Raw genomic sequence first — 27,947 nt, 5'->3', positions numbered from 1 at the left:
AAGAGAGAGCCAGGCTCTGCAGGGATAGCCGGAAATAACAGCAATTTATGCAGTTATGTTTCCAGATTTTTTTCCTCTAACTATCAAATAATACCATAAGGAAAAAATAAAAAGAAAAAAAAAAGAAAGGAAATAGAAAAAGCAATATAGGGACTAGAGCTTTTAATCCTCTCTGCATTCCCAGAGAAATCCAGGGGCTCTTTCCACCCTTTAACTCACTCCTGCTCTCCATTAAAGCCTCCTCCAGTAGACCCAGGGAGAGGAGCCCAACTGTTCCACACACGTTCTGGGACACCTTTTCCCTGTGCAAACAATCAGATGCAAAACCTGATCCCTGCAGCTTTTGGGGGTGACCACGGTGGCCCTTCTGTGGCAGGTGACATTTGCAGAGCCTCACACGCCTCCAGCCTGGCAGCCCAGGGAAAGCAGGAGCTGCTGCTGGGGGATCTGTGTGAGCCAAGCACTGCTCATGGAGCAGCCCGGAATCCTCCCATGGTGCCAGGACGATGCTCCCTGTGGTCAGCCGGGGCATTCCCCGGGGTGTGTCCATCCCGACTCGTGTTATCCCACGGCCCCGCTGTGCTGCTGAGCCGCCGGTAGCTGCAGCTCTGCCCGCTGGGCAATGACAGGGAAACAGCTTTTACAGAGGGAGGCAAAGGCTCCCAGCCCTGCTCCACGGCCGTGTGCTACCTCCGAGTGCCGAGCTGGGAGTGCTCCAGGCACTCCAGGAGCTCGGGATGTGCTTTGGCTCAGAGCAGAGCTCTGTTCCCTCTGTTCTCTGCGGTCACCATCGCCCAGCCCAGCCCAAGGGCTGTGCCCAGGTGCCAGGTGTGATGGCACAGAGTGCCTGGATCTCCAGCATCCTGCTTGGAAGGAGAGACAGGCAAAGAGCAGCTGGGAAGGCAGTGAGGCAGAGAGCCCTGCGAGCACAGAGCCCCTGCAGTGCCACACATCTGTTTTCCTTGATTCGGGGAGCAAAGGCCAGGGCAAAGGTGGGTTGCCCAGACCACCCACAGCCCTTGGTGGTGACAGGGAGTGATGAGCCACAAGGGACTTGCCATCCCCTCCACAGCAGAGCCACAGCCAGGCAGGCCATGCAGAGGGGATGAGCACAAGCTGCAGCAGGGATGGATTCCTCTGGTGGTGCCTGGCTGCTCCCAACAGCCTGGGGATGGGTGAGGGCCTGGATTGCCTGGACAGCAGGGTTAAATCCAACAAACTATAAACAGCACAGTCTGCTTTTCCTCTAGCATAGCATCTGGAAATTAGGTGAGGAAAACATTTTTGGGTGGATTGAGTATTCCCATTGCACCTATCAGGTTGGGAATCAGGGAGAAGATGGATAACTGTATCCTCCCACCTGTCAGGCAGAAAATAAACAGTGCTCAGAGAGCTGCTGGAGCTCTTGCCTGTGACACAGATGGGACAGAGTACAGGTCTTTATACCCAAATCTCCTCTTTGGAGACCACTGAGAGTATTTAAGTGAATGGAATACCCCAATGTACACCTCTTCCTAAGGCTCCTCTCTTGCTGGGGTAAGAGCATGTGGTACCCAACCAGACTGTCCTGAGCAGTGAGGAGAGGGGGCCCTGGGAATGATGATTTCCTGCCTCAGCCCTGAATTAAACAGCAAATATTTTTTTCTTTTCTTGGAACAAACTGGGAAGAGATTTGTGCTGCGTCCAGGAGAGAGCAGAGCCTTTCAGTGTGCTCATGCATCAGTTGGACTCGATGCCCAAAGCACGGTGCAGGATTTCTGGCATCACCCAGGCTTGCTGGACAAGCTTCCCGAGGGACAAAGAGAGCTCGGGGTGAGCCAGCCCCTGTCAGCACAGACCCCCCTCGATGGGTGCAGACAGAGGACACGCAGCCCTCACACTGTGCAAACAGCAGAGGATCTCTCTTGGCACTGGAGCTGTTTTCCCTTCCCAGAGTAAAATGCCCAAGTACTTGCTATATTTAGACCCCGGGGTTTTTCAGGAAACACAAAGAAGCTTGTGTGAAGCTCCATATTCACCTCTGGAGATGGCTCCTGGCCTCCTGACTAGGGCTGGCTCCAAAGCCCACCGTTGCATCGGTGCCAACCCCACGTGTCCTTCCTGCCCCATCAGGCATCCCACAGCCATCGGGGGTCCCTGAAATACCCTCGGCACAGGGCAAGCTCTGTGGGCTTTGACCAGCCGCCTTTTCACAGGGGGAAAGGCTTGGGAAAGCCGGCAGAGGGCCAAGGCTGCAAGAGAAAGAGCAGCAGCGCCTGACTCCTGCTGCCACCCAGCCCTGGCAGCGAGGGCTGCTGCTGCTGGACGGCAGAGGGCACTGGAAGTGGCAAAGCCATCCCATTAAAAAGGCTTCTTCGGCTTTTAATGTTTTTACCTTGAGAGAAAAAGGAAAAGGTTACATTTTTGACTAAGTTAAGGGCTTGCCCCCCCTCCTTGGGGTGCCCGGGCTGGGGTCCCCATCCCCGTCACCCACCCGCAGCTGCAGGGCAGCCCTCCCTCCAGCGCTCCCCTTTCCCAACTGGATGGCTTCCCAGCAAGGAGCAGCAGGAGAAATCTTGGCTTCTGGTGGGGAAAGGCAGCCAGCGGCAGGGAAGGGCGGGGAGGGAAAGCGATGCATTTCCAATGTCGAGCGCACCATCCTCGCAAGCATCCCCGTAATTGCAGCCACATGCTGGCTCCCACAGCCCTCGCCTCTGAGCCCCAGATCCCCTTCTCCGCTCCTGGGGCTGCTGTACAGCCCTCCCCGACCCAGACATGGCTTTCATCTCCTGCTTTAGGCCGAGAGAGAGCTGCACCCGTTCTGCATCACGGACCTGTAAACCCAGCGGGGGCAGCGGAGCATTTCCAACACACCCTTAAGCCACAGAGGAAAATGATGGACCCTGGATTATAGCGGTCTCCAGGCCCTTCTTTCTCTTTCTTTCCTCCCTCTCTCCTCCAACATGAATATTTATCCCCTCGTCTGGGCTGTCTTCTCGCCGGCTGTCGCCATCGGCATTCCTGCAGGAATTCCTCCTTCTCCCGCCACCGAGTGCAGCCCGGGGCCGGGGCGAGGGGGAGGCAGCCCTTTTCATTCCCAATCCCATCCTCGATGGAGAGTAAACATTGTTCCTCTCACAAAGGCGGGCATTGTGGCAGGACGGGGGGAAGGCGAGCGGGAGGAGGCGCGGGGGAGATGAAGTGCGAGCTGCAGGGAGGGAGGGAGGGCACGGGAGAGCCCCCTGAGAAGAGGGCGAACGGGATGTGAATATAAATTCTGTAAATATTTTCTTTAAGGTGCTGCGTGTAATCCCAGGAAATAGATCCAGTTTCACGGGAGAGTGGGGGGAGCGGGACTGACTTTGCCACGGGTTTCTCCACATTGATTGAAAACCTGATGGAGAGGTGGGGGGAGCACCCCAGGCAGCTCGGGAGAGCACCAGAACCTCCCTCTGCCACCGTCCTGCCTTCCCTCCACGCCCAGCCAGCAGGCAGCAGTGCCTTGCCCCCGTGCTGTCCCCACTTGCACTCCTTAGGCTCTTCTCCCTCAGGATAACACCTGGCCAGGGTGGTAAAGCAGAGGAAAAGGAGGTTTTTGAGTCCTGCAACAAAGGGTTTAGACTCCATCAGGCACATCACCCTGAGCAGGGACAAGGTTCTGAGCTGAGGTGGGGGCACGTGGCACCCAAGGGAGGGGTAGGGACAGCTCAGCCTGGCCAGGACCCAATAAGTCAAGCGCCAAGCTTGAGATTTGTCTAAAGGCGACGACCCTGGTGATAGTGTCCCATGGGCAGCAGCAGCAGCAGCAGCCATGGGACAGCCCCACCATCCCCTTTCCTGCCCACGAGCTGCTCTGCCCTTTCCTCACCCACCTGGACCAGCTGCCCTTTGCCAGGGAGGGGACAGGAGGTGGGATGCCTCGGGCTGGCACTGCTGGCCATGCCAGAGGGGACGCTGCTGCCTGCCCCCCTGGATGGGGCAGGAGCTTTCCCAGCCCTCCCACAGAGCTGCTCCGGGAGGATGAGCCTTTACCCCGTTCCAGTCGGACGAGCCATTGAGTCTCCTTCAGAAAAGGATTACCAAAACATCCAATTATGCTTTCCTTTCTGCCTGTCTCCCCTCCTTTGATGGTCTTTGTCCTTGTATGAAACAACTGTGTCCAGAAGTCAGGCTTTCCATGGACACTTCCCCTCATGGTGGTTCACCACAAACCCAGGTCCATCCCGGGAGCCCCATTTTCCCTCCTGCAGGCACAGCTGCTCTCCCCACCCCACAGCCCGCTTGCCTTAGGGCTCTGAGCAAAGCACCCACTGCTGGGCAGGAGCCAGGACCATCTCTGCATCCCATCACTCCTGTGGGAGCTCATCCACATCCTCAGTTCGGGCTTCTGGGGCAAAGGACCTCGCAATGCTTTTGGTTATCCCACATCATCCCCTCACAAAGGGCAGAGGCTGGGAGGCAACCATGCTCCACCTGCTCCCTGAGCCGTGTGCAGGCACAGAAACCCCTGGTTCTAAGGCATTTCTAGGAATTCAACAGGTACTCTCTATAATTATTATCATCTCCTCCTCACAGGGGATCCCTGCCACCACCAGCCGGTCCCCCATGGCCCCAGGGGAATGAATGCATGCTGTGGTCACAGTCCCCTGTCACCAGGGCCACCATGAAATGTGACATTGGTGGCGGGGCAGTGGAGGTCAGAAGTATAACCGCATTGCAGAAGAGATTAGAGTGGTTCAGGGAGGTCCCGGGGGGCTGCAGGGGGCTGACCCAGAGGTGTGCCTCACCCTTTCACTGCCAGGAGCATCCCTGTACACTCACTTCATTCCTCCTGTCCCAGTTCCTGTCGCTGGCTCATATCTGAGAGGTGACGTGGGGCTCCCCAGGCCTTTGATCTGCTGCAGCACAGCTGTTCCCAGACCTTTATGTAAGGGACAAGAAATGTGACTGAAATAACCGACAGAGTGAACAGAAGCAAGTGTGAAAGGCTATAAATAAATATGACACAATAGCTGTGGTCACTGCTAAATAAGTTTTAAATTGAATTGATGGTATAAATAGAGTGGAAAGCAAAGATGCCACCAGCAGGTGACATTGATTTGAGGTGGGGAGCGACCAGGGTGATGCAAGTGCAAACACATGGAGGCCCCACGTGTTCTCATTGCCCTGCTCCATCCTTGCTGTCTGTCAGCCATGGAAGTGGTTGTTTTACCCTCTCCTGCTTTACAGGAGATGTTGAGCAACAGCCAGCACCCAGCAGTGAGTCCTCCTGAGGGTCAGAGTGCCTCTGGGAGGGGAGAGGGCTACAGTGGGATGGGGAAAAGCCAGTGGGACCAGAGGCTCCTCCTTCCTTACCTCCCCTTGGCCATGCTGGACCTGGATGATCCAGGCAGGGTGGGATGTGCCAGCCCAGCCCTCGAGGTACATGAAGAAGGTTGAGCCCCTTTGAGGGATGTAGAAGCTTGGGCCCCTCTTACCACCCTCCCAGAGCCCCCTTGGACAGCTGACAGCCTCACATGTGGCCTCCATGCAGCCATGAAATGGAGTTTACTTTTCACTTTCAGTGTTTAAAATCTTTTCTCCCTTTCCTTTCCCTTCTTTCCCCAGCAGATGTGTTATCCCTTGCTCCAGCAGGTCCTGGCCCTTCATGGGGCTGCAACACTTGGCAACAAGAGCTGTACCTGCATTGACTTCCTTGCCTTGTGAGCTCCTTAAACCAGCCATTTTGCACCTATCCCCCAAATTCCAGAGGCACAAATGCTCTGGACACCTCAATTCCAAACCCAGTTGAGAGTGCAAGGGCTGCTTCTGGTATAAGCACTGCACTTCCCACGTAACCAGGGCACCATCCCATGTGCCTGGCCACAAAAACAGACCAAGGAGCAGAGCCAGGGATCTGCACCCCTTGGCTGACCTTACTCTTCTGGGCACAGCAATTCAGCAATACCCCAGAGACTCAGCAAACACTGAACACTGAGATCAGCCATGGGACATCCTGGTGGGGACAGTGATGTGCTGCTGTCCAAGCCGTGCCACAAAGGGGCTCGCACTGCCAACCTCCATCAGTGCCAGCACAGGATGCTGCCAGCTCCACAGTGCTCAGCAGCACGTGGGATACATCCCATCTGTGGTTGGTGGGGCAGAGACCTCTTCTGATTTCATCCATGGATGATTTGCCCAGCTCAGATTCACAGCAATCCTGGCAAGCTGGAAAACTTCACCACTCTTTTCTCCCTCTTTTCCACCTTCCTTGTTGTGGATGCAAACCAATCTCTCTCCCAATTAATATTTTGGGCAAGCACTCCCCTTGGTAGAGAGCTCCGGGCTGGCTTCAGCTCCATGCACGGGCGCAGCGGGAGAACAGGGGGGAACGTGTGGGAAGGGGCGAGGGGCTGCAGATCAGGGCTGATATGGCCTGGCATTTTGGCAGAATTTTCTAGGACAGTTTGTACAGTGTCTTGCCCATACAATGGTTATGTCTAGCCGCTGCGCTGCAGCTCTCATTTCCATGAGCAAGGAACTCAACCGAAAAGTAAACAGGAAAAAACGTTACATCTCACAGTTTATAAATATATACGGAATTATTTAGGCAGTCAGGCCAATTTGCACAGATGCCGCATATATGCTGTGACAGATCTCTGTGTTGTTTTGGAGCCACCCCTTGTGAATGGGAAACAGGGCTGGTTTCTTGCCATGTCTGCATGAAATATCGGTATCCTCCTGCAAGCTGGCTGCCAGCAGCGAGTGCTGCGGCTCTTGGGAACAGCTCTGGGAGCTGATGTGAGCTATTTGCACGTAGTGCTCACAGACTCGAGCCCCCACGTTTCCAACTTGGGCTGCACAAGGCCTTGGGAAGAGGCAGAGGAGTTTTTCCTGGGGATTGCATTGGGGATTTCAGCCTGGGATCGGATGGGACAAACCTTTGGTGGGACGGGGGCGGGATTGCCCTGGCACAGACATCTCCATGAAGGTGAGTCAGCATTCTGGAGTCCCAGTTCCCTGTGTCTGACAGGCTGGAGCCACGGGTTCCCAGGGCCTGAGGGCAGAGATGGGCACAGGCAGGGCAGAATTGCCTCCAACCCCACACTGCCCAGGGGAACAAGGGACCTTAGCCCTCATCCCATCAACCTCCTCCACAGGGAGCATCCCACTATGCCTCAAACCTGGAGCCACAGTTCAGATCAAAATGATGGGAGTGGGCTTTTTCACTTCCTCCCCCTCTCACACCCAGCCTGAGCCCAGAGGTTTATTCAACCTGACAGGCGAGTGACTTGAGCGTTCAAAGTGATGTCTTAATTGCAGGACATCCTCCGTGGAGTTTTCTGGCTGTGGCCAGTAAAAGAAACTTCTCTTTGCCGTCCTCCCTGTGCCCCCCCAGCACCACTGAGCCGTGCCGAGCCATGAGAGCTGCTCAGACAGTGGGGATATTGTTTTGGCCATTGCCCGAATGGCCCAGCCTCCTCAGCTGTAAAATTACCTAGAGGATAACTAAACAAATCCCAGACAAACACTTCTTTAAAGGCACTGCTTACTTTGCAGCAGCCATTTCCCCCTGCCTGCCACATGTGCTCATGCTGGGTTTTCTTTTCCTCCTTCTCTCAAGGGTGACACAGTTGCAATGCCCTTGCAGGGCATTGGATGGAAAAGAAGGGACATGAGGGAACATGGGGGATGCCATGGGCTCTTCTGGACCAGGCTCTGCTCAGCCCAAACCCAGGAGAAGGAGACTTTGCAATGCCAAGGCATTCACAGCAAACAGAGAGCAGCTCCTTGGGCTGGTCGGTGTTGGAGCTGGGAGGAGGATGGTGTTTCTAAAGGTTCAGCTCTAACCCATTGCCTGCAGGGTCTGGGGTTTTTCCCAAAGGAATGCTGGTCCAAAGTCCACTGAAGCCAGTGGAAAATCTGTCCCAGACTCCAGCACCATGCATGACCCAAAGGGGTTGCAGAGCTCCTGGGGACAAACCCAAGAGTTAAGGGATGATAAAACCCCTCTGGACTGTACTGGTTAAACAGGGAGGTCAGGACAGGTCCCCTCTGGGAGGTTTTGCTGCTTTCCAACTATCCCTTATAAATAGGAGAAAAGTTCTGGCCAAATCCTCCTTCAGAGTCAATCTAAGCATTTCCTGAGTCGGTGTTGATTTCACAGATTAAAGCTGGTCAAAAACAACCTGGTTGCAATCCAGACAGCATTAATTTTAGGAAAAAGACCTTGAGGAATTTCCTTTGAGTTTGTTCTGATGGTAGGGGCTGCGCTCTTCCCACCCAGAACCTTGTTTGCTTTTGGAATACGTGCGATAAACACATGAACATTGAGCCCCAGCTACAAGCAGGAAGGCTGCCTTCTGCTGCAAAGGCCTTTTTTTTTTTTTTTTTTTTTTTTTTTTTGGTAAAAATATGGGTTACTAGTTAAGCTGAGGTTATGCCTTTAATTCCAGATCTGCCAGTGAGCCACTAACACAAACTATTACAACTACACCCAAGTTTCCATGTTCATGAGGGCTGCAGTAAGAGCCTGGGCTTTGGCATGGGGAAGCAAGACAGGAATTTAGGATCAAAGATCCCATTGATCCCATAATAAAGGGATGTTAAATAAATCCCTCTGTATTCCTGCAGCCTGTCCGAGTGAGACTTTCCTTTCTGTTGTAGTTGACCCATTCAGAGAGAGTGTGCCCTTGCAAAGACAGAGGTGGAAATCTAAAACACAACACCACAGCGTGCGCTCTGAAAATATGCACAGCCCAACCAAGGCAGATCCCAAATTTTGGCAGATTCCTAAGATCAGGAAATTCCTTGAGAGTTCGGGAAATTCTCCAAGACTGAACCCAAGCCATTTCACTTGCAGAAGATATCAAGTTCTCCTCCTCCTGCTCTTTTTTTTGTTTGTTGGTGATGGGTCAGTGGGACCTTGGCGAGCGCACGTTGCCGTACAGTGAGACAGAGGATTAGCAAACCCTGCCGAAGGCCAAGCGCAGATGCAGGGCCTGCAGGAACAGCTGCTTGCAAAGGGAAGAGGGTGAAGCCAAGTATCAGCCATGAGCTCCAAGCAGGTCTGGAAGCAGCCCAAGCTGGTATCAGTTACTCTTTCTTCCCTGTGCATAAATAACCACCTGTTATTTATGGCCATTCCCATCGCACCCGCGTGCCTGCGGTGTCGCCTCAGGGGATGGGACAGAGCTGGCTGCAGCAACAGGACATGAAGGGCCCCTCTTTGAACCCAAAAATAACTGCCACTCATCCCCTTGCCTCAAGTGATGTGGATGATGGCAGGGTTTCAGCCCAGCTGTTCCCACATTAGGTATATCCAGAGTCACCCAGTGCTTGGGGACATGTGGGAGCCGTGCTGCCCATGGCTTGGAACAAGGTGGTCATGGCCACAGCCAAGAAAAAGCAGGGCTGAGATATGGGAAAACCTCCTGCTGTCCCAGGACCCCATCTCCAGGCAAAATGTCCATGGCTAGGCAAAAATAGGCACAAAATAGAGAATCAGATGTGCAGGGTAACTTAATCCCAGGTGGGCTGCTCCCCATCATTCACTACAGAAACACTCATTTGCCACTGGGACAATGCTCATCCAAGCAGGTGCATCCCAGGAAGTTCTATGTGGCTTGTGCCTCTAAAATGCAGGAGATGAGGGAGAAGGGACAAAACTCAGGTGCTTCTTCACAGAGCCCTGCAGCAGCCTCTGCACTTGGCCATCACCCCTGTGGGCCCACCATGTACAGGGAAACCTGTATCCACAGCTGTCCCTCATGTCCCTCTCTTTTGCTGAAGTCACCCCAGCAGACCTGGCTTGCTGTCCTTCCCTTGCCTGCATGAACCAGGTGCCCGTGGGTGAATGAAAAAAAAAAAAAAATCACCTAAGAAGTTTGTTTGCATTATTGCCCTTCAATATTCCCCACATCCCAAAGAAAAAAAAAAATTCTTTCTGCTCCTGTGGTACTTTCCGTCCACTGTGTTCAGCAGTGAGGTCACTGAACAGAGGTTTTGTGACTCAGTCGCTGGGTGGCTGCCATCATCCTGTTCCCAGGAAAGGCAGAAGGTGACTCAGCTGAACAAACAGCTAAGGAAGAATATGGATCTTCCTAAAATCCAGAGGCACAGCTCTGCAAAGACCAGGCTGAGCCATGCAGAAGCAATCAAACATATCCGCTGGTTTTGGGCTGGAAGGCACCTTAAAGATCATCTAAACAGTTCTGGGGTGTTTCTTTAACCCAAAAGCAGTGAAAATGTTTCTTGCACCAGGGACAGTCCCTAGAGGACATTGACACAGGAGCCCTGAAGCCACACAATTCCCCAAAGCCAGGGCTCTTCAAGCCCTGCAGACAGCAGAGTCTGTAGGATAATGTGATGCTGCTGGGGATGAGCTGGCACCAAGCCCTCTCCCACATCCATGGAACTGGCATCTCAGACACCTCTTCTCATGGCTGATCCTCTGTGACGGCACCAAGGACCCCAATGGTCTCAGCCAGGCTGAACAAGCCCATGACCTGCTGCCAGAGCCCTCTCCAGCAAAGGCAGGATGGACAGGAATGGCCAGGAATTGCCTTGCAAGGACCCCTCCTGCCAAAGCTCCCCAGCTGCACCGGTACCTTCCCTCACAGCATGTGGCTTCAGCTCTGCTCCTGCCAGCACAGCTCTGTGCCTGACACAGCCTCAAGCCTGCACTCCAAAGGCATTTTCCTCTCCTACCACTTTCCTTTGGCTTCAGGGATATCCTTTCAGGTAGGCAGGAGCTGACTAACTTTTTTCTTGCCCTAGGGATCCCTCCCAGATCTTTACCTGGCCACAGAGCAACCTTTTCTCTCATACTCTGGATACCCTGGGAAACAAAACCTCCACTCCTCCCTAGCCCTGGCACCAGCCTTTTATAGCATTCCCAGGCTCCTGCTCAGCTGAGTTCAGGGCTGCCTCTCCTTGGGCTTCCCAGGGCCAGCTACCCCACTACCACAGGTTCCCAGAGCCCCAGCATCAACATGGGGTTTAGTGGGAGGGTGTGATCTCCTCCTTTCCTCAGCCTTCATCCTCTTCACCCTGACCTGTGTGCTGCATCTCCATGGCTGTTGCCTGTTAATGCTCTCATCCCTGGAATCCTGGCATAGCTGGGAAACATTTTTTAAGCACATCATCTGCCTGCCCCTCATCCTTGCTAAATCTCCCACTGCCAGTCTCCGTGCAGCATCATTTTCCTGAAGGAAAGATGCTAACGGATATATAAATAAAGCAACCTGTGTATTCTTTTCCCTGCTCAGAGCTTGTATAACCTGTGGCTGACCCCTCTAGTCCTCCCTAAACCACAAGCCCAGTATGTGCTGCCGCCGCTGCTGCTGCTCTGGCATTTTTATGAATGGCCGTGAGCCCGGGGAAGAGATGTGAGCATGGATTTGGAACAGCTCCATCCCTTCTACCGCACGCGCTAATCTTGACAAACGATCAGCGTGTGGCTTTCGAAACCAGAGATAAGGCTGCCTGACCACTTCAAGTCACTGCACTTTCCCACGAAGAAAGGGATTTTGTTCTCAGCCCCCGGCTTCCTCGGGAGCCTGGGCAAGCCCACGTGCCCCCACCCCACAGCTTGGGGGACACACCCTGCAATCACAGCCCTGGGACTGCAGCCAGGGGCTAGTTCAGAACAAAGCCTTGGCAACCTCCAAACAAGGCAAATGTGACTTTGCCTGGGTTTCTGATGCACCAGGAATGCCTCCTGCCTGCACACCTGCATCCCTTTCCCATTGAGACCAATGAGAGAAGTGGTCCATGCCCAGCAAGGAGCAGGGATGTGGCAGAAGCATGTGCTGGGAGCCAAAAAGAGCTTCCAGTCCTGTGGCTGAATCACGAGCATGGTGGACTTTCCTTGAGCTCAGTTTCAGCTGGGAACTGGAGCACCTGCAGAACTATCACTGTTCTGCTTGAGCTGGTACCCCACTGTGCTGCTGTGGCACTTGGGACATGCATCCTGCCTGACAGTTTGGGCAACACAGTGTCCCCATCCCTCCCTGGGGCTGGGGAAGCAGTGTGGGATAGCTGTGGGATCTTCCCAGGGATTATGACATGGGAGAATGAGCCCTGAGCGGGTCCTGATGGATGTGCACCTGGGAAATCCAGGCTGTCCAGAAGGTTCCCTCTCTCACACAGACGCAGACACGCTGCCAAGAGAAAAAGGCCTCTGTGAGTGCCAATTCAAGGAATGCCTTTGATCCAGTGGGAATCACTAGGGAGAAACTCTGCCTCTAAATAGAGCTGCTCTCTTGCCTTGCCACTTTGGGAAATGAATTTGTACTTGGAAAAAACTCAGGCTGGGAGAGCTCTTGGGAAGCCATCCAATCCATTTCCCTACCCCAAATTGGTCCTGACAGGTTTTTTTTTTATCTAACCTTTCCTTTAAAATCTCCAGATGGCTCAATACAGTCTCCTCCAGGGCTATATTATTTTTATTAGCAGATACTGTTTTATTACTAATATTCAACTTAAATTCCCCTTGCTGCAATCTGCTCCTATCCCATGGCAACAGAGAGAGCAACTGCCCTCCTATTGCCCAGCATGGTGGGGGTTTTCCACCAGTGGTACCTATTTAAATCTCAGCATTAGGATGGGCAAGGCTGGTCCTGGCCAAGATCAGGCTGAGTTGCAGAGTTCCTGGGCTGTGCTATCACTTTTGCTGTCTCTGTGGGTCTGGTGGTACAAGAGCACACACCCACCCCCGTGCAGGCACCAAACCTCGTACCCAGATGGGAACAGGAGGTCAGGGGCTGCTGGCTTGTTGACCCATGAAGGGAGGCAATTACTCAGCTGATGAGGCCATGCAAGTGTTAATTAAAAAGCATGGGAAGCAGACCAGGTCACTGTTTGGTGTCATCCGCTCGTGAAATTAGCTCGTGGTGGTTCCCCCAGCCCTCCTCAGGAGCTGGAGCAGGGCAGCAGCTGCCTGTAGAGCCTCTGCTCTTGCTCTCATCTCTTCCTGCTCAGCTCCTGCTTCTGGGTGTCTCCTGTGTCCTGTAAAATGTTCCTGCTGGATCCTTGGTAGGGAAAAACTACCTGTTCATTTCTGGACTGCTTGGAGCATAGCTGTGCAGGACTGAGAGGTGGGACCAAAATAATCAGCTCCTGGCAGTCCAAGTGGAGAAGGAAGCTCCCTAGGCACATGGTGAGCCATTGTAGGGTGTGCTCATATGGAATCACTGATGGACACAACCCTCTTGGTTAGGCACCCCTGTGGGCAGGGTTTTCCCAGCATCCAGATTTGAGCAGCAGCAGCAGCTCTGATCTGATCCCCTTTACAGGGTCCAGGTGAAGCCAGGGGAGAAAGCAGATCTTTCCTCTGGCAAGCACCAAGGGCTGGTGCTCCCTGACCAGAGAGCAGCTCTGCAGAGCCTTTTGGCAGCAGTTCAGTGTGGCAAAGCCCTTCCATTCTGCTGGAGAGCTCAGTGCTCAGCATGTGCTTCACAGCTCTGGGAGATGAGGTTTGGCATCTTCTCTATCAGCCCTGGGACATGCCCAGGTTGGGAGGATGCCCTGGGAGAAAGGAATCTCCTGTTTGTTCTCCACATGAGACCTCTCCAAAGCCAGGTTGCCATGCCAGGCTCCTCATGGGCACCCTCCTGTGCCTCACCAGGGCTTGCAGTGTGCTGGGGACTGGCAGAAGCACAGCTGAGCACCAGAGAGTTCAACCTGAGCTGCTCCCTGAGAAGAGCAACTTCACAAATCCCAGTTTCCTGCTGCTCTGTGTCTCATGGCTGGATTAGCTCACAGCTAATAGGGCACATGAGAGGTTTTCCCCATTATTTGGGGCATCCATAATGGCTCTTTCCTGTATGGATTCCTTGATGTCTTACTAAAGAGTTGATGATGAATCCATTTCCTCAGTTGGGACCTAAGTTTGGCGTTCTCTTGTCTACTCAGATGTCTTTTTTCATAAACAATTAGACAATAGAACAAGAAAATGGGATTCAGTATCTCTTAGGATCCTGCCTCACTCTGAAATCTGGCAGAAAGGGTTTTGGTGCTTCAAAGGTGGGTTTGGACAGCAGTGCCAGACAGACAGACACACCCACCCAAGAGCAATGGCTCCCACCTCCCTCCCTTTCCCAGCCAAGCTGGTGAGAATGAACGAGCACTTTTAACTCAGCCCCGTTGTACCCATTCAGCACAGCACAGGCTCCAGGGCTGGGGCCAAGGGCTCTTTTTGAAACCATGCAACACCAGATGTTTTTTTCCGGAGGCCTCAGACACACACGTGCAGCATGCTGTTATTAGAACTGGCTCACACTCCCTGCGCACAGGGAAAAAAAATTAAGGCTGTGCTCAAGCTTCGTTCTCCACTTTGGCATCCAGCATTAAACCAGGCAGGCTCGGTCGGCTTTTGTTTGTTTTTATAGAATTGCTCATGGACCGTCCCTCCTGCAGCATCCCAGCGGAGCGGAACAATTCATGCACCAGCTGCGTGAGGATTGCTTCATGTGCTGCCAAATGTACCACGTACAAACCACGCTGCAGCACCTCTGGGGTGCAGCCTGACAGGCCAGGGCGGCTCAGCAACACCCTGCAGCAGCTTGAACCAAGAGGATGCACTGCTTCAGTGCTCAGGCTTCCTCCTCTTGGTTTTCTGCCTGGTCTGTCCAGCTTGCCTCTCCCAGCTCAGCCTTCTGATAGATTTTTCTTCTCCTGATAATGTTTCCGTACTCACCTCAGACTGAGCCAAAGACTCATTTCAACTGAAAAAGGCCGTTTGTCTCAGTATCTTATCATCTCTGTCTCAGCCCAAGCCTTGATACCTCCTTTCCCCAGCAGCAGGTTTCACTCCTTCATTTGGAATTTCACACAGCCACCTTTTCTTAGCCACCTCTTGTTTTCCTTCAAGAGTTTCGGAGAAGCATGGCACACCTTGTCATGGTGCTTCCCTGGCTTCTGCCAGCCAAGATAGGAGTCTCATAAAAATACCTCTGGTGAGGTTTTGGTGGGATGCTCAAGGGTGTAACTGCCTGCATATATCACAAAATTTCCTGCTCCCTGGCAGGGCTTCAATATGACCTCCACTGGGTAGCACCAGGGATGTTACCCCCTCCCAAAATGCCCAGTGGCCCAGGTGGGGGTCCTTTCCCCCCTACCTAATATCCATGGCTCGCACAAAGGGTCTTGAACCGCTGTGGTTAATGGTGTGGAGCCTGGGGAGGGCTGGCAGGGTAAGGGAGGGTGCTCAGGGTGCTCCCTGCAGTGGGTCACCTGTGAGTGGGGGCATTGGGGTGCAGGACAGCAGGGATCTCTGCAGGACAGGATGGCAAGGAGACAAAAACAAGCCTTCCAAAGCCATGAAAGATGAAACGGGCTTGGCTATGGGAGATCCAGGGCTCTGCAGGGAAAGGTGAGGGATTCCCCCCTCACTCCTGGAGCCTGCATCCAAAGCCAAAATCTGAGGAGGGCTCCAAAATAGCACCACTTCCCTCTCCCCCTTCCTGCAGGTGCTGGTGCGCTGGGGGACGCTCGATGCACCAGGCTGGGGCCAGCCATGTGATTGACAGCTGCCAATCTCCAGCAGCACAGATGTCCTCGGGGGCAGAGTTAGGGTCACTTCAGCCTTTCTCTCGCTTGTGCTCCGGGATGAAGCAGGGCAGAGCTGGGGACTGGGGGGGAACCAGAGGGCTCCAGACCCCGCTGCACCTGCTACCCCGTGGGGGCAAACTCCCAGTGCGCAGGGAGGGGGCATCGGGAAAAGGGGAGAAGAGGGGGCCGGGGCCGGGAGGGGGTGCGAGCCCCTTCCAGCCCCCGCCGGGGTCGGCAGCGCTCTCCGCCCGGGCTGCGCCGGGGCTGCAGCACCGCTGGCGGGGGCTGGACGGGGGAAGAATGGGGGTCGGGGGGCTTCGCTTTGTCTCCCCGCCCGCGGGGCCGGGGTCGGCGGTCGTGGGAGGGCTGGAGGAGGAGCGCGACCCGCCCCCGCCGCCGCCGTACAAAAGGGGACGGGCGGGCGGCGGAGCGGCGTGTGCCGCCGGGCAGGGCCGGGCAGGGTAGGGACAAGGACAGGGACAGGGACAGGCAGGGCAGGGGCCGGGCAGGGCGCGGCGGGCGGCGCTCCGGTCCCCTCCGTAGCTCTGTCCCGGCGGGGCCCCGCGGCCGCCCCGTCCCGTCCCGCCCCGTCCCGTCCCATCCTGTCCCATCCCATCCCATCCCATCCTGCTCCACCGCCGCCGGGCCGGGACCATGCGGCGGGCGCGGGCGCTGCGCCGCCGCGGAGCGCTGCTCGCCTGCCTCTCCTTGGGGACGCTGCTGGCCCTCGCCGACGCCAAGGGTGCCTTCTACCCCCCCGCCGCCCCCCTGCCCTACGGCGGCAGGTACAGCCTCTACACGGCCGGCTCCAGCCCGCAGCTCGGCCCCGGCAAGCCCGTGGGCAAACACAAGTAAGCGACCCGCGGCCGCGGCCGCGCAACCCATCCGGAGGGCACCGGGAGCCGCCGTCCCCGGGCACCGAGCCGGGTCTCCGTCGGGCATCCCTTACCGGGAACAGACCGCAGACACCGGGCACCGGCGGCGCGTCTGGGCTCTACGGGCAGCATCCCCGGGGGACGGGCTGCCGCGGGTACCCAAACACCGGTGCTGACCGTGGGTACCTTCCCCAGGGCTCGCCTGCGGCATCCCTGGCTGGGCAGGAGTCCCTGGGTACCATCCCTTGCTCCGTATCATCTACCCCGTACTGAGCAAGGGCTGGCGGCAGCGCAGCAGTGTCCGAATGTCTCAGTGCCCCCCTCCATCTAGAGGAGGGTCCGGGAGTTGTATTTCCAGGAGGGAACGGGCTGCGTGCGGTGGGGACACGTGTGCTACGGTCCGGTGCGGGACGGGGCTGAAGGAGTGGGGATGGGGGTGCCCATCCCCATGGGTGTGTGGTTTTGGGGTAGGTGCATGTGCCTGCTCTCCGTGACATCGGCGCGGGGGGCGCGGGGGTGGTGATGTGCGGGAGGGGAGGATGGCAGCGCACAGACCTACGTGTGACAACAGCTTGGTTTGGAGGGAATTGCTTGTAAAATACATACATACTGGAGTTTAAATACGTTTTCAAGAAACCTGGAAAGCTCAGGCAGTGAGGAATGTGAGTTTTACACAAACTGTAGACTTTTTCCGTTCAGTTGCATAAGAGCTGTTACACTGGGGGTGGAGAGGGGGGTGTTGCTTCCCTCTCTGCTTGTTTGCTAGAGCAGTTTCTGCCGGGCTTCTTTGAAAGAGGGAGGATGTGGGGTTACGAACAAGCTGAAATTAATAAAGTAACACTAGAGATGAACAATACTGGCAGTGCCAGTGAGAGCTTTCAAAAACCCGTAACATTTTCCAGCTGCTCACTCTAAAAACATCAGGCTGGAGCTATAAAACTGCTTGCCACAGGTGTGTGAGAAGGGAAGGGGTTCTGAGAGGGAGAGTGAGCCAGAACTGCACTAACCCGAGCAGTCACAGGTAGGCAGGGTTTATTAGTAGTGGCTAGTAGATCTGCCTGCATTGGCTGCCAGCTAACTTAGAGGCAGCTGGTGGTGTGTTTGTAAGCAGGTCCTGGATTTATGGATAGATGGTGATCCTAAGTTTCCACGTACACACATGAACTCCCTTGCCTCCAGCTGAGAGAAGTGGCCAGCCTTTCTCCTGTGGTCCTGTGCATGGATGAATGGCTCACTTGTGGAGGAGCAGGGAGCAGCACAGCACCCTGATCATGCCCTGAGCCTGGCAGCCCCTTGCCAGGGCAGAGCTGCTGCTCAGGTTTGGGCAGGCTGGAAATGCCAGTCACAAGTGGGAGTGGTGTGCCCGTCCCAGGGGATCAGAGAGGGCCCTCGATGAGGGGCTGGGGTGGATGTGCTGCTGCAGCTCCTGGGGGGAGCAAGTGGGATGTGCTGGGGATGTGGGATCAGGGGATCCCTGCTGGAAGGGAGCAGAGAGAGGTTTGGAGGGAGGATGACCCTGCTCACACCTTGCTGCTTCACGGAGAGAGCTCCTGCCCTGGGTGGGCTGTTGGAGATCGTGCAGCCTGCTCAGGGTCTCTGAATGGGGGCACTGGGAGGCAGCTGGGGTTGCTGCAGCTCAGCTGCCTGGTCACAGGCTGGGATGCAGTCAGAGTTCCCTGGCGTGGCCATCACATGGCCTGTGGAGAGCAGCCTTGGGACTGAGCACAGAAATGAGCTGCAGGGCCTCAGCCCAGCTCTCACGGGCTTGCTGTGATGGTCTGGATGATGTTGAGACACTTCTGGCAGATGGAGGTACAGGAAAGGGACTGTGACTGTCAGGATGAAGCAGAAGGGTTTGGTAAGAAGGGCTATGGTGTCTCCTGTTTGTGTGTGTGTGCATGCACAGGGTGGGTGTGCACAGCCCTCCCCCAGCCCCCCCATGTCACACTCAGGGGCCAGAGCAGCAGCACTCTGGCTCACCCTGAGTGGGGAAAGATCAATGAAGGAGGGACAAACACTGATGGCAAACAGGTGAAGACAAAGTACGTTCCCTACCCATCCATACCAAACCCCCAGCTGGCACAGGGGAAGCCTCGTCCTCCCGCCTCATTGAACACCTCTCTGCACCTGCAGCTTGCGCTGGCCCATCTGCTCCATCTCGCTGACCTCCTGCCTCAGCTCTGCTCTGCACCGTGGGCCTGTGCCCTCCTCTCCTCCCGCTCCGCCGTCTGCCACATCCCCCTGCCCTTAATCCCTGCCTCACCACACATCCCTGCTGTCTCTGCCCCTGTGGACCGAGTCCATCTGCTCCTGCCGGCAGCCCTGCCTTCAGCTGGAACAGCCTTGGCCTCCATCTGTCCTACCAGCAGTCCTGCATCCTTCCCACACGCTGCCTTCCTCCCCGGCAGCTCATCCTCAGTGCCTGGCTTTGCTGCTTGGCTCAGGAAAGCTGGCTGGTACCTGTGGCACCCAGCTGCAGGCGGATGGCAGGAGGGAAGAGGCTCTCTGTACTCACTGTCCCAGAGACCTGAGGGGGTTTCCAGCCTCCATCACAGATCTACTCTCTGTCCCTGCCTCCCTGATGGAGGGACCCACGGTGCTGCAGCCCTACAGAGCAGCATCTCCTCTCTGTGCCTTGTCTGTGGCAGCACCCACAGCAAGGGCTGAAGGCTTTTGGGTTGGCCCTTGCTCTGGCAGCACTCCAGGAGCTGCAGCAGGACAGACCACCCCTGCCAGGCACTGCTGGAGCTATTTCTGGGATGCTATTCCTATAACTGCTGCTGCTGGGATTCTGATTGTCCTCACAGCCTGTCTCACACACAGTCCATGCTGTGCCAAGCACAGCCCAGCTCGGGGGACACCACCAGCGCTGGTGACAACGTGGCTGTGACTGTGACAGGAACCACACTCCTGCAGCATGGTTGTGATGCCCCTCCCCAGCAGCTGCCCAAGCTGGGGGGCTCCTTCCAGCTCCTGCCCCCAGACCTCACTGGCAGTGTCTGGCAGTGCAGGCACTGCTGTCTGCTGGGCAGGGGGTGACAGTGCCTCGCTGTGTTTCCCCCAGGAGCTACTGTGCCTACGTGGTGCAGCGCAACGTGACGTGCACGCTGCAGGATGGGGCCGAGAGCTACGTCAAGGCTGAGTACCACAAGTGCAGCTGGGGACCCAAGTGCCCAGGGAAAGTGCTGTGAGTATGGGGGACACTGGGGCATGGCTCCCTTTCCCTCCCAAAGACCTTTATCTCCTGAGACCCTGTGCTACCTTTCTGACCATAAGCCCCCACTTTCCAGAGGGCTGAAGGACTTTTCCTGGACACGGCAGTCAGTGGCAGGGCAGTGGTGTTGGGAGGAGGCAAGGTGGGATCTGTCAGGAGGGAGAGGGAGTTCTATCCCTCCTCAGAAACTGTCAGGGGAAGTTTAGATTGGCCATCAGGAGAAGGTTTTCACCCAGATGGCAGCTGAGCACTGGAAAAGGCTCCCCAGGGAAATTGATCATGGCACTAAGCCTGACAGAGATGAAGAAGCATTTGGACACTGCTCTCATGCACATGGTGTGATTTTTGGGGGCGTTCTGTACAGTTGCTGGGCACAATGATCCTTATGGGTCCCTTCAAACTCAGGACATTCAATGATTCGGAAGTAAATCTGGAAATCATGGGAAGTGGGGAGGTGCCTGTGCAGGTGTGTAGGAAGGCAGTTTGTCATGGACCTGCAATGTGGCAGAATGATGGCAGCTTGGTGAGAACCTGGCTGGGAGGACAAGGAAATGAAGCCTGTGACTGGGGATGGCTCAATGCTTCCTGCTCCAGGAAAATACTTGCAAAATTCTGCCACCTGGTCAGTGCTGGAGGGAAACACTTTAGTGTGCCACAGCTGGAGCCGCCGGTGGAGCAGGGCAGGCACTGGGGCTTTGTGCTTCACCACCCTCCAGGGATGCTGCTCCATGTGGAAAAGCTGTTCTCCTGCATCCTCCCCAGGCTGGGGGAGTGGAGCAGAGCTGAGCACAAAGGAAAACTGGGATGAGAGAAGTTTTTGTCAGCTGCCTGTGGCAGCTGGCTGTGACTCTCCATGTCCCAGTGGTGCCACAGGCTCTGCTCACATCCTCTCCTGGCAGAGACGGGCAGCTGGACCCACTCGCTCACTTGTTCTTCCCATCACAAGTGTTTTAGCAGCATTTGGGGACTTCAGGACATCCTGCAGCTGCTGGTACCCATGGAGGAGATCTCCAAAGCCTCTCCCATCTCCACGATGTCCTGCTTGTCTCCTTCAAACAAAACCAGGGTGAAACCAGAGTGTTTTCTGAGGGCAGATGGACCCACAGCTGAATTTTCTGCAGAGCCTCAGATGCTGCAGCCATGGACAAAAGGGAACATGGGTTTTCCACGTGCTGGGGCCATCAGCGGATGTTTGTGCAGCTGTCTGCAAATACTTCCCCTTGCTGCTGTTTGGAGCAGGGGTAGAAAGATTTGGAGGTGCCCAAGGCTTTGAGCTCCTCTGCAGAGGCTGGGATGACACAGAGAAGGTGCTCTGCCTTGTGGATGCCACCCTCCTCCTTTCTTCACCCTCTGACAGTGGCTGGAGCAGCAATCTCCCGTGGTACATCCAGGCAGGTTTCTACACACTACAACAGAAGGAAAGATCTTGCAACTCAGCAGCATCTGTGAAGAGGAGTACAAGGAGAGCTTGTTTTGAAACTGTCCCTTTGGGAAATTGATGTTGGAAAAATTTGAAGAGATTCAAAGAGCAGAGGCCTTGGGTTTGGTTTATCCCCTTGCCCTGTGGTGTGTATGGAGGTGGCTGTATCTCGCTGGGAACTGTGTGGAAGCACCACTGCCAGGGGCTGCAGCCTGGGCTGGGGACACTGTGGATTCAGACAAGGACATGGGTGGCAGGGAATCAGCCCCATGTGCTGCCCTGACTGATGGCTCAGTGCCTTCTGCAGCCCCTCTGCAGCACGGATGGCTGTGCTGCTCCTCCAAGACCTTCTGCTGAACATGCTGGAGAAGAACACGAGGCTGATGGTGTATGTTGTTGCAAAACAGCAAACTTCAAGATTTTCAGGCCCTGGTAAATTCAGATTGGAAATTTCCAAAAGGCAGGCTTAAAGCATTGGTGTTTAGAGGTGGTGAGAAAAGTGCTGTGTTCAGCCCTGTACAGCTCAGCTCAGCTGCTGGGGGAACACAGGGGCCAGCAGGGCCCTGTTCCATCACTGCTGCCTCACAGGAAAGCAGGGAGCAGCTGAATCCTCCCCCACGGCTGGTGGGACCCCATCCAGAGCGAGAGCAGAGGGGGAAGGTGTGAGGTGGTCTTGCACCCTGTGTGCTGGGTGTAGGAGGATCAATACTGCAGTACCCAAATTCGTGATGGAGACACTTCCCAGGGCATCCCAGCTGGGGCAGGAGGCAGTGTGAGGAGCCATCCCTCCGTGCACTTCACAGCATCACCCTGGAGACCCTCACCAGGCCAGCCCAAGCCCCTTTAGGCTTCCCAGCAAACTGATGCCCTCCATACAGAGAGAAAGCACCTTTCCAAAGGTATTTCAGCCCTCATGGGGGCTTCCAGACAGGATTACAGTTGAGAAGAGGATTTTTTTGATCCCACTAGGAAATTCTGTAGGTCAATTCAAAGTGCAAACCACTTTTACAAGCAGTCCACTTCCCTCTTGGAAGTGATGTGAGCTTGCAGGGCTTTTGAAATCAGTTCCATCATTTCATCTCGTGCTCTGCTGGCCAGAAGTTGCCAAACAGTGTGGCATCTGTCACAGTGGTCACCTATCAGGCCAGGGAGTGCAGCAATACACTTAGAGCTGCAGTTCTTAATCAACACAGTGCCCCAGGTTAAAAAATACTCGACCAAAACCCCACTGCAATGCTGCACTGAGCTATGGTGCAGCAAGAGCTCTTGGAGAAGATGGGCCATGGTCTGCAGGTGCAGCACAAGGGTTTCAGCCAGGCTCCCCCATGTGCCCAGATCTCCCACATCCAACAGGACCATGACCTTGCTCTATTGCTTGATGTTGAGGTTGCTTCTCTAAACTGTCTTCTCTCTCCCTCCCCTCTCCTGGCAAGGTACCGCACCTTCTTCAGGCCCAAATACAAGATTGGATACAAGACAGTGACCGAGCTGTCCTGGAGGTGCTGCCCAGGCTTCATGGGAGAAGGGTGCCATGACAGCCCGACAGACCAGCCTGGCCTTCTGCCCCAGCATCCCAGCCCTAAAATGCCCCCTGGGCAAAAGATGTTTCCAATGCCCAGACTTCCTCCCTATCCCAAAAGCCACCCTGACCTGTTTCCAGGACCAAAGAAGAATCAATATGGTGAGATCTTGCTCCTGCTTCATGTCCCCAGGCCATCACACCACTGTCATGTACTCAAACCTCCAGGTTCTCTCTGTTCCAGAGCAGAGCATGAATCTGGCAAAAATTCAGTGGGTGGCATGTTTTCTATCAGAGACCTGACATTTGATTGCTTTGAGGGCCACTTGCTTTTAAAATTTTGTTCCTTTCAAAACATGCAGCTTCAAAATTGCCTTTTCTCATTGATTTAGAGCCTTTTCTCATTAATTATGGGGTTGATAGGGTGTGTCTCAAGATGAAGCTCTCCTGGGCTGTTATCATCACCTGCTGTTGAACTTAGGACAGAGGGCTGGATCCCAAGAGGAAAGAGTGTTTCCTGATAGCTTAAGGAGAGATGTGGGCTGAGATTTTGCTGAAATGACAATAACAGAGGGCAGGACACAAGGTTATTATGGGAAAAGACTTGAAGGAGGGAAGTTAAAGGAGCACCACAGCCCTCACTGTGCCCTCTCTATTTCTTTCCCTGTGCAGGTAGGAAACTGCCTGGCCTCTTCGGGGACCGCCTGGATCGGCTGGAGGAGGAGGTGAGGCGCCTTTCCCAGTCCTACGACAGCCTGCACACCATGGTGAGTGGGCTGGGGGACCGCCTGCGGTTGGCCATCCAGGAGGACACCACCAAGATGATCGGCTCCCTGATGAACAGCCCGGGCACGCCAGACTCATCCGTGGGCTTCGGCATCATTCCCGACGGCCTGGTGGATGTGGCAGACAAAGCCGACATCGCCACGTACCCTCCCGTAGGGGAGATCCTGACCAAAGTGACCGAGGTGAGCGACGTGCTGAAAACCAAGGCAGATCTGCTGCACGAGGTCCGGGGCATGGTCCTGGACCACGACGGGCAGATCAAGCACCTGCTGGAATCCGCCCGGCCCTCGCCCCTCACCTCCATCGACCTGCTGGAGGAGTACGTGGACACGAGGCTGAGCAACCTGCGTGGAGAGCTGCTCGACGGCTTTGAGAAGAAGCTGGGCAAGATCCAGACCACGTGTGATTTTCGCATCCAAGAGGTGCGGCAGCAGTGCGAGGAGGAGAAAGCTGCCAACCTGCGGCTGCAGCAGACGCTGGATGGGAAGGAGCTGGAGATCAAAAAAGAGATCTCTCAGCTGGAGACCCAGATCCAAGGGCTGACAGTGGTGGAAAGCTGCTGCAGCAACCTGGACTACCTCACCGATCGCATGAACATCCTTGAGAAAGGCCTTCACAGCATTTCCGAGTCCCAGAAGAACCTGCACTCACGCCTGGATGGAGAAATCTCCACTGTCACCCTAGGGAATCTCTTTGAAGGGCGCTTTGAGGACCTGGAAGCCAGGCTCAATGCTACAGAGGGGGAAACTGGGAGCTGCTGCTCTGGTATAGAAGACAGCATGAAAGGCACGGTGGTGGCAGAGGTGGATGGCATGAGGACTGCCTTTGAAGACAAAATGCAGACCCTGGAGGACAGGTTCATGACCATCGTGGGGGAGCTGAACAATGTCAGTTCTACCATGGGCATGGACGGAGCAGTGGTGCCTGTGCTGGAAGGGGAGCTTGCCAGCATGAGGAAACGGACAGAGGAGACACTGGAGGTGTTGCAGAATCGCCTCATCACGCTGGAGAGCACCTGCTCCCTGGGCTGCACCTCTGCCTCCAAAGATGTGGAGACCTTTCGGACAGAGATCGAGGACTGCCAGAACAAGAACCAGGACCTGCTCCTCCGGATGGACAGCAATTACGACCTCCTGCGCAAGCTGAACGCCACCATCCTGGAGATCCAGCGGCGAATCGAGGAGGAAGCATCGGGGGCTTTGCAAGGGGAGATCACCTTGCTAAAGATCAACCTGAACACTGTGAGCAAGTCTCTGACAGGGCTCAAGGACTCCGTCTCCCAGTACTCAGACACCGTAACACATGTCAACTCCTCACTAGATGAGCACGAGCGGAAGATTGAGGATGAGGTCCACTCCATCCAGGAGAAAGTCAACGACCAAGGTTCCCAGCTTTTCTTCAGCAACCGCCGTGTCCTGAACCTCAAGGGAGACCTGGAGCGACTCAAAGCCAGGATTGTCAGCGACCTGAGCTCCTGCAAGAACGTGGCCCACGGCCTGCAGCAGGAGGTCTCTCACTTTGACGAGCGGGTGGCGCGGGTGGAGAGCGCCTGCGGCAGGCTGGGGGCCATCACCGGCAGCCTGGACGACATCAGGGAGGAACTGGAGAAACACACGGGCAGTCTGTGGGACTACATGGACCACATGAACGGGACACTGGCTGCCCACTCTCAGGAAATAACAGGACTGAAGGACAACTTGCTTGACTGCCAAGCCAAGGTCTCTGAGCTGGCGGAACAAGTCGGGCACTTGGAGGAGAAGGCGGAGAGGAGGCAGCATTAGCCACACTGCCATACCATGTGTCTTCCTTCTCCTGCTGTGAAGGACAGGATTAAATTATATCACACAGACTTGCTCCAATGTGACAACAGTTCTTGGGACAATTTTTTTTATGAAAAGCTGCTACATTTTTTTTTCCCCTAATCTTGTTGGCCCCACTTCTCCTTAACTCCACCATGCTGGTGCTCCCCTCCTGATGCTCAACAACTGTCCTGACCCTGGCGCAGCAGTGTCACTCTCTCCTGGCTGGGGGTGTTGCTTTGGGTCCTGGGCTGATGACCCAAGAAGGACAATTCTAGAGTAAGCTGGAGGCAGAAATGTTTTTTTTTTTCATTTTATTTTTGTGGATTTATCATTTCTTGAAGAATAAAACCCTGTAGTTATCAGCTGAGGAATAGTTTCTCTGACCTAAAGACCACCTGCATCTTAATCCAGAGACTGAGCAGAGCCAGGGCTCCTTGCAGGGAACAAAACTCACCACAGGAATTGTAGATTTCAAAGAACACACGTATTCACACGTCCCTCCGGGAACTGGCTTCCCTTCTCCGAGATGGCAGCCCTCCTTGTGTATGGTAAATCCATTTATAATGCTCCCTCCTCCATGCAGATGCACATCCCTTATGGAGCATATGAGGGTGTGCATTAGGAAAACACATATGCATATATATATATGGTATGTGTATGTATCTTTTTGAACAATCCTGTGTCATGGTGCCTATCTGATTCCAGTTTCCTAATGCTGCCCCCATGTCCTTTGCCATATTCCAAAGACCCACACTGAGCAGCCAAAAGCTGTGGCAGCAGTGTTTGGAGAGAGCCCCATGGTTCTGGGGGCTGCTGTGCTTTACAATCCCACTTTGCTGGGCTCTCTGGTTACACCTGGGACTGACATGATGGTTATGGAAAACACATCTTCCTTGAGGAGAGCTGTGTCCATAGGTCTCTGCAGAGATCAAGCTGGGCACAGAGCAGTCCTGTCCTTCAGCTCTGGCTCTCTCCTGTTTTATCGCTTAAGCTGTGAACTCCATCATCTCATCCCAGGCAGGAGAGTTACAGCTGCTTCAGGGTGTGAGTGCAGCAGTGGAGGAGGAGGAGCCTGCGTCCTCCTCATGCTCTTCTGATCCCACTGGGATGCCAGTAGCCCTGGGACCAATACCGATGTGGAACAAGGCAGGGCATCTGTAAGAACACCTCTGGAGACCTGTCCTCAGCTCAGAATGAAAAACCCACATCATTTACCCAGCTTGATTTTGGTTTCCTACAAATAGGCAGTCTAGAAAACGTTGTCTATGTTCCTGAGCAGCTCCAGCCTTGCCCTACAGAGCTGTTGCACACAGAATCCACCTCTCCCCAGGAGCCCACCATGGGCACCCTCCGCTCATCAGCCAATTGGGACTTCATTACTAGGATGAGGAGGATATTAAAGAGCCTTCATCCAAGCAACTCTGGCACTTTATAGCAGAGGAACATACTTTTCTCTCAGCATTGTAGCTCATGAACCATCCCACACCAGCCAGCCTTTGGCTCTCACACAGTGCCTGTCACCCTCACCAGGCTGTCCCTGCTCTTCTGCACCATTATTCCCTCCTTGATCCCCCCCTCGATTGCATAAAGGAGCAGCTCTGTGCTCTGACTAGCACAAACCAGCAGCAGCTCCCAGCAGAGATGCATCTGGGCACCTTTTCTCCCCCAGAAAATCTGGGTGAGCTCCCTTAAACATGCTTCCAGGCTAGGGAGGACCACAGGGATCACTGAGCCCAGTAGCCACACCATGTTCCCCTGAGGCAGTAAAAGCTCAGTCCCCTTCCAGAGGAGCATGAGCTGTGGGAGCATAAAGAGGACAGGTGGGCCTCGCATCACTTGCCCAGCCCTGCCAGTTCACAGCACCAGAATTCACTCACTGCTCTGGGCTTTGCTGATTTGGAGTTACCCTCCAGCTGCTGAGTTGCTTCTCCAGCTGAGGAACAACCTCCTGCTGCCACTGGGCATCCTGCAAAACCTGCTCTTAGACAACAAAATCTATTTTTTCCTCCAGCCTAAGGAAGGAGTGTCAAGCCAACCCTGAGTACTTTGTGGTGGGCCAGGGGAGCCCTCACCCTGCAGGGGGAGCATCCTGCCTAAGCCCCTTTTCCATCCCCTCACACCAGGGAGAAAACCAAAGAGAAAACCAAGCCAAGGGCCAGGCTCCCTGTTCCCCAGCCAGGGCTGGGTTAGAGTGGCTGAACGGGAACAACTTCCACAGAAAAGAGGGAGCCAGGACTGGCCAAAACAGAACTAGGACAAGGAAGAAGTCTGACCTTCCTGAAAATGGTGCTATGTTTGGACTATTCCTGACTAGTCACTTGAAGCTATGGACAGTTTGTTATTTCAGTTCTCAGCTATTCATGTTTAAAAAGTGAAAGGAACTTTGTAAACAACTGGGCATTTTTTTAAATTGCTTGCAGAGTGAGGAAGTGCTGGCCATGGGATTATCCTTGCATGGGCAGCTTTCTGAGGCAGTTGATAACTGCTCTGGTTAAAAGACTGTGTTCTATTGTTTTTAAAACCATGTCTATTTGTTCAGATTTTAAAAGCTGAAAAACTGTTTGTACTGGAAAGGAAAAAAATAAAGTATTTCTTGCTGAGGTTTCCAGGATCAAAATGACTTGTGTGGCTTCCAGAAGTGGCAGACAGGAGATGACTTACACTCACACACAGGGGTCAGGGAGGGAGAAAGTAGATGCCAGACTGGAGGAAGGAGCCCAGCAGTGCTTCTGCCTTTGTTTTACTTTATAACCTCCCATGAAGAGAGAGGTGGGGATCCTCAGCCTGGAAAAGAGAGGGCCATGGGGAGGCCTCACTG

The 27,947-nt window shown here is 54.7% G+C and overlaps 1 protein-coding gene across 1 annotated transcript; it reads left to right on the top strand.

Moving 5' to 3' along the window:
* The first annotated feature begins 16,167 nt into the window (after window positions 1–16,167).
* On the top strand, window positions 16,168–27,772 carry EMILIN3 (elastin microfibril interfacer 3). The gene is made up of 4 exons (XM_053993381.1): window positions 16,168–16,364; window positions 19,453–19,575; window positions 22,456–22,703; window positions 23,214–27,772. The coding sequence occupies exons 1-4, from the start codon at window positions 16,168–16,170 to the stop codon at window positions 25,106–25,108; spliced, it is 2,463 nt and encodes an 820-aa protein (XP_053849356.1). The 3' UTR covers window positions 25,109–27,772.
* Window positions 27,773–27,947: the final 175 nt, after the last annotated feature.

This window comes from Vidua macroura, chromosome 17 (assembly GCF_024509145.1).
Source record: "Vidua macroura isolate BioBank_ID:100142 chromosome 17, ASM2450914v1, whole genome shotgun sequence".
Lineage (NCBI taxonomy): Eukaryota > Metazoa > Chordata > Aves > Passeriformes > Viduidae > Vidua > Vidua macroura.
The sequence above is the reverse complement of the archived record's forward strand: the minus strand, read 5'-3'. Positions and strand labels throughout refer to the sequence as shown.

Coding starts and splice junctions, on each gene's coding strand:
- EMILIN3 (XM_053993381.1), top strand. CDS start 16,168: ATGCGGCGGGCGCGGGCGCTGCGCCGCCGCGGAGCGCTGCTCGCCTGC. Junction 16,365..19,452: donor AAGCCCGTGGGCAAACACAA/GTAAGCGACCCG, acceptor TGTTTCCCCCAG/GAGCTACTGTGCCTACGTGG. Junction 19,576..22,455: donor AAGTGCCCAGGGAAAGTGCT/GTGAGTATGGGG, acceptor TCTCCTGGCAAG/GTACCGCACCTTCTTCAGGC.